This window comes from Sebastes umbrosus, chromosome 1, assembly GCF_015220745.1.
Source record: "Sebastes umbrosus isolate fSebUmb1 chromosome 1, fSebUmb1.pri, whole genome shotgun sequence".
In the NCBI taxonomy this organism is placed as follows: domain Eukaryota; kingdom Metazoa; phylum Chordata; class Actinopteri; order Perciformes; family Sebastidae; genus Sebastes; species Sebastes umbrosus.
This window is the reverse complement of record NC_051269.1, coordinates 13,278,828-13,290,817: the sequence shown is the minus strand read 5'-3', so window position 1 is coordinate 13,290,817 and position 11,990 is coordinate 13,278,828. Positions and strand designations below refer to the sequence as shown.

At 39.9% G+C, this 11,990-nt stretch overlaps 1 protein-coding gene across 2 annotated transcripts in view; it reads right to left on the bottom strand.

The window, feature by feature from the left end:
• Nucleotides 1-4,871: 4,871 nt before the first annotated feature.
• LOC119494499 (protein phosphatase 1 regulatory subunit 1A-like) overlaps nt 4,872-11,990 on the bottom strand; it is a 35,064-nt gene continuing 27,945 nt past the window's right edge. For both annotated transcript variants that reach the window (XM_037780423.1, XM_037780432.1), the window contains exons 6-8: nt 9,933-10,115; nt 7,538-7,669; nt 4,872-5,136 (exon numbers count right to left, since the gene is read on the bottom strand). In XM_037780423.1, coding sequence (XP_037636351.1) covers nt 5,057-5,136; nt 7,538-7,669; nt 9,933-10,115 — 395 coding nt within the window. In that variant the 3' untranslated portion in view covers nt 4,872-5,056. The remainder of the gene's footprint in view (nt 5,137-7,537; nt 7,670-9,932; nt 10,116-11,990) is intronic.

Below are 11,990 nucleotides of genomic sequence, written 5' to 3'. Positions count from 1 at the left end.
AGCAGCTCCCGCACACATATCCACACACATATTTCTCTGCTCGAAGAAGGAAGAAGGCGGGGTCACGCGTCATTAACGCGTCATCAACGCGTCATCAACGCGTCATCAACGCGTCATCAGTTACACTGCGCATGTGTTATACCCAGTGGTCTTAATGTTCTGGCTGATCGGAATGCGTAAAAAAAAATCCTGAATCCGGATCATGATCCGGATCGCCACCAAAATCAAATGAATTGTTCATTGTGCCACACCCCACGCCTCCAAAAAATGTCATTCAAATCCATCGCAAAGTTTTGGAGTAATCCTGCTAACAGACAAACAAACCAACAAACAAACCAACAAACAAACCAACGGCGGTGAAATCATAACCTCCTTCCTAAGCCTTTGGCCTTGGCGGAGGTTATAATTAAACATTTAAAGTGTCTCTCCAGAAACGTAATTTTTGATTTCCATTAAAAAGGGGCGGGGCGGGGCGGGGCAGTACGGTGGTATAGTGGTTAGCATTGCTACCTCACACCAAAAAGGCTGCAGGTTCAAACCCAGCTTGGGGCCTTTCTGTGTTGTTATGCTCTCGGTGTTAGTGTGGGTTTTCTCTGGGTTCTGCGGTTTCCTCCCACAGTCCAAAGACATGCTGGTTATTTGATGGCTCTAAATTGCCCGTAGGTGTGAATATGAGTGTGAATGGTTGTCTGTCTCTATGTGTCAGCCCTGTGATAGTCTGGCAACCCTGAATAGGATAAGCAGTTAAAGATAATAAATGGATGGATGGAGTTCCATAAAATTGGAGGACTTGCAAGAGAACCTTTTCAAGATTTTTCAAAATAAATGTAACAGATATCATGACTTTTAGTCCTTAATATGGGTCGAGTTCCAAATCCATCCAAAGCCTTGATCCCATACTTCTCATAATGTAACTTAAAGTGTCTTTTGTTAGACCCTCCCTTGACTTTAACATGCACAATAAACAATGTTTGTCTCGTGCCTGGTAACCTAACCCTCTCCCAGCTGGAGGGGCTGTAGAGCAAAGTGAGAGAAAGCGGCTCCAGGGTTGCCCAGAGGGTTCAGCTTCAAACCCAGCTTCTTATTTTAACAATTGTCACTTAAGCAGTTTGCAGTAGCATCTTCAGCTTTCTTCATCTTACAGTAGGACAGTACGGACACATAAAGCTGTTTACATTCAAGTCAACTGGTCAACTGGGCTCTGATACTTCTGTTAAATGTGCAGTACATGCAGTGTACACCCACTTGCACCCCAACACACACACACACACTATATAAATGCAAAACAGTAAAAAAAACAGCAATCTTCGCACACCTTTACACATGTACTGTACTGCACATATTGTGTGTGAGGTATCGCTACAAAAGCAAAACAAGCATATATTTACTGTATGACATCCTACATTGCCATGTACATTCTTTCAGCGAGCCAATTTAAAAGTTGTAATCAGAGTGTCTTTCACCCTGATATAGAAAATCATTAACAACTGCAATTTTGGTCTTTTGCTCTCAAGAGATCCAGCAGCACATCCACCTGCAACATGCTTTCACGGCAAAACCTGGCAATAGAAGTGATCAATCTCACACAGGCCTCTTAAAAGGCAACGTGAAGTGTCTGTATAGATGTCACGCAACTTAAATTGCTGCAGAGTTACAAAATATTTTTGTGAAAACCAGGCCTGACTATGAAAAATGTATGTGTTTTTATGCTCTTGGCTCTGAGTACATTGAATTATTTATTTGCAGAGAGTGTCTATTTTTAGGATATAGTCAAACTTGACTAAGCACATGACCAGTGGTGCAGTGATGTCAGACACTGTAAGTTAAACTTGATATTTTCTGAGACTTTAATCTCTTCTCTGACATTTTAACGGGAAAGCAGATCCTGGTTTATGTGCTTTGGACATTCAAGACATACTAGACTCTCTTTGACTTACTGTCAAACATGTTTTTAACTTGACTGGATGCAAAATTCACAGACTGTGCCCGGATAAGTGTGAAAGAAAAACCAGCCAATCACCAATTTAAACGTTTTATTGTATCAAACAAATTTAGATTACAGATGTAATCATCAATCAATTCAAGTAAAATTGGAACAAAACTCCCCAGATTAAATCCATGTAAAGTACACTATTACCATCCAAAAACAGAACAAACATTACATGGTCCATAAATACACTGCAGAAGAAAAAACAAAAGCTTGCACAGGAATGTTTTTACTGTCTGTCTTATTCATTGTGGTCATTGTTGTTCTCAATACTAGGGTGGCTTTAGTTTACTGTTTCAGTTCTGTTTCTTCCATGTCAAGTATTAATGTCGAGGTCATGGAAGGATTGTCACATAATAATGCCACTTCAGTGATACAAATAGATGAAATAACATTTGAGAGTGCGGTGATGACTATATAATGTCCTTGTTTCATACAAAACTAGAAAGAAAAGGGAATGCCGGTACAATTTGTATCCCATATTTTAAAAGTCCAGAAAAGTCACTCTACATTCAATGCCATGCAGGAAAGTGTTTTAAGACCAGGATTTAGATTCCCCAAATGCATTCAAGTGCCAAATATGAGGCAATTTGCTCACTTGTTAAATCACAATATATCTAAATGCATCTGCAAACACAACCTTCTGTAATGTCCCATGCTTCTTCTTCTTCTACAAACATACAACCACACCGTTAAGCTAGTAAAAGTCTGCTGGTTATTAGTGTATTACTGTAACCAGATATGATATCACGACACATTCTCATCCCAACTCGTCACATACTGCCGCTTTGTCATGCCCTTGGCGTCACTTTAGGATTAGGCAACAAAACCACTTTAGTTAGGTTTAGGAATGAACTACACGATTGGGCTTAAAACTACTACGTTTGTACAGTGAAAATGACACTGAGCGTTGTGAACTTGGGACATGAACGAACAGCTAACTGTAAACAGCGGTCTCCTGGATGAAAGCCTTCTGTTTGTTGGACCCATCCATCTCCGATCCCGCCCGCCTGGTGTGTGTCTTTTCGCTCTTTAAACTACATCTCCACACTCCCGGCGCACTTTCTTTGAGTGTTTAATGTTGCCGCAAATGGATTATAGTTAATGGAATGCCTGGTGTTTTTCATATCGGCGCTCAAGGTTGCCTTGTGCGGTGGTAACTCGCGTCGATGGCCGTGGCAAAGCGTCGGTATTTAACGCCCTGGGAATGAGAATAGGCTGGATATCATTGTTGTTCATTGACAGATCAGCAGTAATTACTTCCTATTTTGAAGTCCAACTGAAGTACATTTAGCTATACCTTTTTGCAGTCAAAAATAATGTCAACTTGTATTTTAAAATGTGTTAATAGTTTTTTTTATTATTAAAAGGAAGAAAACGGTCTTTGGGGAAATATCAGGAATACTGCTTTTCCTCTTAGTAGCTGGGGGCTTGTCTGTGCTTGACTGACAGCAGCTAGCAGGTGACCTCTGTAGCATACACGTGTTGTTACCAGTGATATTGAAGAGTAAGGACCACGCCAGCATCTAACCGGACAGTTGCAGGTGAGTTTACATGCTGTTTAAAGTGCCCCATCTGAGCAGCTAATGAGCCATCTAGCCTGAAAACTGACGCTGCCAGTGCACTTTTTCCTCTGTGAATGTTTGTTTGGTCGCTCATCCGACAAGCTAAGGTGCAGGACAAGAGGTGCGTTCATGTTTGTAAGTTAGATTAGAAGGATACTTATGCAGTAAAACTATTGTGGGTTGTAGCTTTAAGTTTGTGGCTGAGTGTTGCAGGCTGCTGTCTGGCCGTTACAATGATGAGGTTACAGCTTTATGCAAATATGATTTGAAATGAAGCAATTTGATTGGCTGTATGGAAACAAGGACCCCCATCTACATAGATGGATACCAGAACAGTATTCCAACAAATGAATGCAAAGATAGAGGGCGGCATCATGAAACCAACTAGTTTAAAATGTTAAGTTCCCCATTTTGGTTTCTGTTTTTTTTTTTCTCAAAGTTGAACTCAGGACAAGTAATTTACTGAGCAGATATGTAATGCTTTTAGGGCTAGAGATTATTTTCATTAATGAATCTGCTGATTATTCTCTCGATGAATCGCTTTGTCTATAAAATGTCAGAAAATAGTGAAAAATGTCCCTCAGAGTTTCCCAGAGTTCATGGTGACGTTTTCAAATGTCTTGTTTTGTTTGACCAAAAGTCCAAAATCATCAAAATATTTCATTTATAGTAGTGGAAGACTGAGGAAACTAGCAAATCCTCAAACTGGAGTAGCTGGAACTAGAGAATTATGGCATTTATTCTTTAAAACGATTAAAGGATTATCAAAATAGTTGCCCATAAATTTTCCGTCAGTTGATTAATTGACTAATCGTTGCAGCTCTACATGCTGTAGCAGAAAAATAACATGTATTTCATTTCAGTTGTACTTTAAGAATATATTTGTAGATGTTCAATCCAGTAGTCGAAACAAACGTGAATATAGTTTTAATTTAAAACTTAATGTGCTAAACACTCATTTAAGATTCAGCATCTAACTCAAAAAATGATTTGAATTTAAAATGACGGTTTCAGTCCAAGTTATTTATGAGGTACTAATACATTTGTATTGCTTTGAGATTGAACAATAATTGCAGGAGTCATGGTACATATTTAATCATGAAAATTGGGGATTACTAATAGAATATGTGTTGCCTTTGAACATTAAAGAGGACATGATAATGATTGTGTGACTGTGACAGGAAACAACGCTCTCTTTTCTCATTATCTAGATAGTAACTCACAGTCTGGTTCATACTTACAGTAAACTAATTTTAGTTCAGTGTAGGGGAAGCTATAGAAAAGAAATATATTATAAATAAATCATTTACACAAGATTCTTTTGACACAAAATAAGTGTAGAAACCTTTGTTGCTGTTGTTCTCGGGTGGAAACTAAGGCCTGACTGTAGAGGAACGTAGATGCCCTGATGTATCTAAAAAGTGGATCTGCAGACACAATCTTCTGTCATTGTGTCGGGCTGGCTGAGCAGACGGAGCAGCTTTGTGTTGTGCAGAAGACCGCTCTATTTCTCTTTGTCAAGGCTGCATTTCTTTGTCTTCTCCTCTGCTGGCTGACTCACGCTGGATGCTGCTGCTTTTGTGTCTGCAAAATAAAGACATGAAATACTGAGGGACAATAAGAGAAAGAGAAGAGGCTGACTCGGTGGGATTTTAATGGACTCTTGGGAACACTATTTATTATTTCAACGTGGGGATGGTTGTTTCTCCAAATGGAGAAAAGCACCTTCTGTTTTCTGTTGCTTGGTGTTAAACTATACAGAAACAAAAGGTCATCATGCTTTACAGTAGAAGGTAAGAGTTCTGTAATTCACTCTCACTTTTTTCTTTTTGTATTTTCTGATATCACATGAGATATGAGGGCGGAAGTAATCTTATAACTTTTCATCTATTATGGTGAGAGCAATTACGAACAATTGACCGGTCGTTAAACCAAACTTGTCCAATCATAGCTTAGCAACCGTAACTAAGCATGGCCAGCCTGTCAAGCATTAGATCTCTTAACATGCCAATGCGGTGTGCACGGGGCTTAATAAGAGTGACACAAGGCATTTTAATGTAATGTAATGTCATTTTTTTTAAAAATATTGTCCAAAACCAGGAATACAAGAGCAAAAGTGCAATGGGGCTAAGGGATGTATTAAACAGTATTTATCTGCTCTGCAGCAGACAGCCTCATTTTTCATCAGGCAAGTGTGTCCCCTTAGAGAGACGCATGCAGCATTAACGCACAAGGAACAGCAGCGTAACTTTAATGATTATTTCAGAAGCTGAAAGTTTAGTTCTGTTCCCTCTGTCAAGTTTAGAACTACAGTTTTTAGTTTTGCTGCTTAAATGTCCCTCGGTATTTGCTGCTGTGACATCACTGTGTACATGGAAACGTTTACAATTAAGATTGAAAGCAGCCTCTCTAAACATTAAAGTAAATCGTTAAAGAAAACATTCATACATCAATTCAATACATCATTTAAAAAGCAACATAGCCTACAGGTGGTAGATGGAAAATGTCCATGCGGGTCTCTAAATCGGAGAGAATAATTAATTTGGGCATGTGGATAATTTAAGGTACGGTCACACATAAGCAAATGCTGCCGAGGACATATTTGCACTGAAAGTTCACCAAAGTTGAACTCCACTTCGAATGCAAAGATGCAAAACTGTTGCGTCACTAGAAGCAAATATTTTTTCGCCCCTCCGCTTGCATAGAATGGAAATGAACGGGGGCGAATGTTAATTTCATACATGTGTGAACGTGCCTTAACACCTCTTCCTAACTGGACGTGATGCGAACAAGAGAACATGAGATTGTTTCAGTTTTTCCCAATGAAGATGTCCTAACCTGCTCCGTGCGTCAGCAAACAGGCTGGGCGACTGTTTGACAGGCTTGTCGTTTGTTTGAAAAAATGCTCGCCCTGGCTCTATTTATGCAAAGTTTGGTGCACCTGCTCCACTTCCAACCTAGTTTCATTGGTCAAAACTACCAAGGCCCAAGAGCTCATCATTAATTATCTAAATTTGAAAAAAGCTGGTCCTGAATGCTACTACTGTATATCAGAGTTTAGGCTAACGTTAGTGGCTCTGTCCTACTTTTTATTTGATTTGGGTAGTTTAGACTCCAGCAAGTAAAACATAATCATTGGAAATATGAGCAACAAAGAAAAAATCTAAAAATAAGTCAGCTGGAAACATTCAAACATCAGTTGAAGTTGCTGACTTTTTGGCCCTGATCCTGATCCAGGTCCTTCGAAGTCCGATCCGATACTTATATTTACTTAAATGTTCATTAAATATTTATCTGACACATTGAAATAACAGCTGTAGTCTACCAAATTTGGCAAACCCTATTTTTTTCAAGCTACTTGATCCAGATACTGAAGATCCTGATTCAGTTAATGAGCTGAAATAAAAAAAAATTAAAGACTAACAGAGAGGATGCGATGACACGATCCACCAGATAGAAGACGTCTCACATTTTTAACTTGCTCGGACGTGACTTTGGGTCAATTTGTGCGTTCAGTCTCGTCTTTCCATTGACTGTGTTCTGTTTGAGCACACAGTAAGACATCATAATGCATAATGAAGGTTTATAGCTACTATTACGTGTTATATATATATATATATATATTCTTGATTAATAGGTCCACATAGATCAAGGTAGAGAGAAATAAACACAGAAATGAAGAACCAAACAAACAAATAACATCTACAGTAATGACAGAACACCCACAGTCTCAGATCAGCCCCACAAACCCATTTTTCCACTTCCGTACGAGCTGCCTCCCAGGGTATTTCTGCCACAGCAGCGCTATGTGAAGTGCGGATCAAAGCCACTTCACAGATGTTTGTTGAGGAGCCATGATTACATGACACCAAGCCAAGCCTGTTGAACTGTTAAGGTATCTAAATAAACCCTGCCTAGTGAACGCATGATGAAGAGTCCCCCGAGGGAAAGGATTCCTGTGTAAACGGGGCACTTTTGACTCTACCTGGTTGTGCGTTGTTTTGTTGCGAGGAGGGATCTGCTACGTTGGCAACGCTGGAACAATCCTCTTCATCCTTGGAGAGGGGGGGGCACTCGAGTCCACCGGCAGCTTCTAATAGACTCTCCCTGGAGAACTCTGTAGGGGGCACAGAGACAAATAGAGGTTGAGATGAAAAAATACCCTTTCCATACATATACAGCAGAGTGGATAAAAAAACTTCACCACCTCGTCTCATCAATCAATGTCACCTGACATTTAACAGTTGCATGTGTTTTAGTCACGCTGAGTGAATTCATAAGGCTGATCTTCAAGTGAAGCCACCCTTGACTGAACTGGTGTTAATTGTCATCGATTTGTTTCCCCCAGCTCCCACTTTGCTCCTTTTATCTGTACTGACAACTTAATTAGCAGCTCCTCAAGAACATGTGAGCAATCCATAAAAAGCAGTCATCTCATTACAGTGGAGTATGTGTTTTTGTCGTGTGTCCCAGTGAATTACAGTGAAAAGAGATAACATTAGCAAAATTTGAATTTTGGCCCTTCAGAAAAGCACAGCCCTCGTGGTGCATTAGTGCTGAGTGATTACTGGATGTGTGTATAGTATGTGCTGCGCTCTGTGACCATCTACTCACCTGCTATTAAAGTGAAGTACTTGGCCCGAGCTGAAAAGCTGATTCTCTGTTTTTTTCTCATCAGCTGTTAAAGTATTTGGCACAGAAAGGAAACCGTGTCTGCCAAGATGGCACTTTGAACCATGCTGGTGTTTTCATTTAAGGAATAATTTAATTATGCATTGCAGACGGTCAGATGAGAAGGTCGATACTACTCTCATGTCTGTACGCTAAATATAAAGCTACTGCCGGTTAGCTTATAGCTTCGCATAAAGAGTGGAAACAGCTAGCCTGGCTCTGTCCGAAGATAACAAAATCCACCTACCAGCTCCTCTGAAACTTATAATGTTACAGCTCATTTGTTTAATCCGGACAAAAAGTGTAAAAACACACAAACACACGTAACACTGGCATTGTCATTTTTACACTTCATTTTTGTACGTGAGAAACATTTTTAAATTGTGAGCAAAATTGTTCCTTTCCATTTCCTCTTTTTCTCAATCCTTTTGTTTCACTTCTTTTAATTCCCCTCTCACTCCAAAACCCTATTATGCATTTTACATTCATCCCTTCCAGACATTTTTCCTGCTTTCTGCCTCATTTTCTGCTTTACTTTACTGCTCACATTTTCTCCCAATTCTACACCCTTCCTTAATATTAATAAGCTGTAGTTGGCTTCTTCCCTCCCTTAATATTATTCCTCCATATATTCTCTGTCTCTTCTTGTCCCTTCATCTGTACTCCTCATGGAACCACACCATCCATTTTTCAGAGGCCACAGCAGTGACCTCCTTATCTGTCTCATCTGTCCTTCCTCCGCTCTAGCATCCTCATACACACTTGTGTCCATCCTCTCATTCTTTTTCTACCTTTTCCAGCACTTGACATATTTTGAGAGACTCCCTTTTGGTCTTCTTCATACAATCATTCACGTTCTTTATTCATATTACAAGCCGACACTGACGGAAATGCAGAAGCACTATGCTTACAGTGAGGAAAATTTTTACTTTCACTTTTACTTTACTTGAATGTTTCTATTTTCTATTTTATACTTATACTTTTATAGGTCCAAATTGACAAATACTCACTCTACTTCATACCTATGATCAGTTTAGATTGTCAAGAGGAACTAGAATCACCGACTTGCGGTTGTATGCCTCCGCCAACCAGTCAAGTTGCAATTTACATCCATGTCTGTCCAAAATGTCATCAATACATAATTTTACGCTGTCAGACATTTCTGTGAAATTGTCATAATTAAGATAAAAATTCTTGAGTTATGGCCAAAAATGTGTTCTGCAAGGTCAGAGTGACCTTGACCTTTGAAAACCAAAATTGAATCAGGTTATCCTTGAATCCAAGTGGATGATTATGCTGAATTTGGAGAAATTTGCTCCAGCCCTTCCTGAGATATCACGAGAATGGGACGAACGTGAGGTCACAGTGACCTTTGACCACCAAAATCTAAACAGTTTATCCTTGATTCCAAGTGGACGTCTATTCCAAATTTGAAGAAATTCCCTCCAGGTGTTCCTGAGATAACGTGTTCACGAAAATGGACAGACAACCCAAAAGCATAATGCCTCCGTCCACAGTTGTCGCCGGCGTGGAGGCATAAAAACACATGAACATAAACATGAAAACTTCATACAACTCCACACATTTACAAGTGTTGAAGTACTCCTGTTTGTGCCTAAGTCAGTACAGTAGTTTGTGTTGCTGAATAGGCAGTTGCAATACAGTAAGCATGCAAATAAAATCTTATTCTTCACACTCTCCAAACATACCCTCCATTTGGCAGCGCAGTTTCTCGAAGGCCTCTGCAGTGGCGTCGTCGTCGTGTGGGAGCTCCTCCCCGGCGGGAACAGAGTCGGGGCTGGGCCGGTCCGACAGGCAGCTCTCTGAGGAGCAATCGTCTCCGGCTCCCTGGCTCTGCCTGTACAGGTGGTGCTCTACCATGAACTGCAGCTCTGGGAGGAGGGAGGTGGAGATAAGAGAGAGAAAAAGTTGGTCAAGAGGGAAGAGTGAACAGGGGAAGGAGAGGGAAGACGAGAGGGGAATGGATTGAATTGGAAGAAATAGTGGAAAGTAAAAAGTAGAAATTCACTGGGGACATTTTGGAAGAAGGAGGACGAGCAAGAAAGGAAAGTGGAGTGAGATGAAGGGAGCCAATGGGAGGAAAGAACAGTATACACAGGAAAGAGAGATGAAGGTGGAGACTCAACGAGAAATCCGGCACTTCAAAAGAATATTGTAGGTTAAGCATATTTAATAAACTAGCAAGATTTAATTAACATCCAGCCGAGTTTGGAGTGAGGGGGCAAGTAAAGACACATTAGAGTTGGGAGATGATTAGTTTAATCGCCTTCTTCGACCTCCTTCATCCACAGTTATATCACTCTTAATCTCCCTGTAGTGGGAAACTAAAGCCGACCGATTACCGCCTGGGTTTCCTCCAGGAAGTGACTCATCACACTTGGAGCTGTTTAGCTATGAAACTAATTGAAGAATAAACATCCTAGAGCACCAAATTTCACTTACCTTCTCATTATTGTTCCCCTTGCTTTTCTTTTGTTGTTATGCTCTGTCGTACTACATAAATTATTACATACTGTCTTTGTGTTTAATTGGATATTGACACATATAATATTCGCATTGCAGTGGTAAAAACAGCCGACAGAAATAATCAGGTGCTGGAAAATTTCTCGGACTCTGTGTGTGCAGCAACGTTTGTTCTTCAGACTTTTAGGTGGTGCAGGAATACAAATGCCCTAATCTCACTCAGACCCTCTTTTTAGCAACAAAAAAAAATGGAAATTGAGAGAAATTCTGCTAAAAAAAAAATGGGATAATGAGTCCTCACTTGGCTCCGAGGTTGAAATAGTACACTCAAGTTAGTCCAAACTTCTATCATTAGCTCAGCTATTTCACCAAGTAAGTTCATGTTACCTGACATCTGACATTCTGTATCAGACATACTAATAGCTTTGTCCCATTAAAAGGACAGGTTGGCATTTTTTTAAGTTTGTCTTAAAATAGTAATGACACCGAAATATGTGTATTGAAACAGATTTTGTTTAGAAAGTTTGCTCCGGCTGGTGGGCGGTGTTTGGTATTTCCTCAACAGATCTCAGCATGGCTGCCGGGTCACAAACTTTCTCATTTTACAACTACATAAACAGTACACTACAAGATGTTTCTGAAAACATTTGAGGAGAGAAATAGACATTAGAGTAAGAAAATATTGATTGATATTTGATCATTGCTGCCTAGTTTGACCGTTTGATCGGAGTTCGCGAGTGATTAACAGCTGCTCAGAGACCGCTCTGATTGGTTGTTCTCCGGTCTGTGAAATCTTGCAGATGCCGTTAGGAGCACCGGAGGACACCGGAGGACACCGGAGGACACAGAGGCACATGACTTTTTTCAGATTATCTGTCTCATGCACTACTGTCAGGATATAGTGACCGTTTTATAAAAATGACTCTTTTTAATCATATTACCTATTGCTGCTTTAACTGTAAAGAGACTGTTTACACTTAAATGTACATATTGATGGACATGCATGTGTTACATCCTATAAACTTCATTACATACATATTGGTAAATGTATTATTATTGGACTTTTGATATTCCCATAGTTGGATTATGAACAATGGGATTATTGTTATAACTTTTGGTCTTCTTCCCATCCGCTGGGCCATACATTTGATTTGACATAACTCTTGTGGCTACATTTCACACAGGTAGGCGATCATATTAGTTTGGTTTGACTTGCTCAGAAATTGTACTGAATGTCATCTCATTTTTGTCCCTACAGCTATGAACACCTGTACCCGACTTCA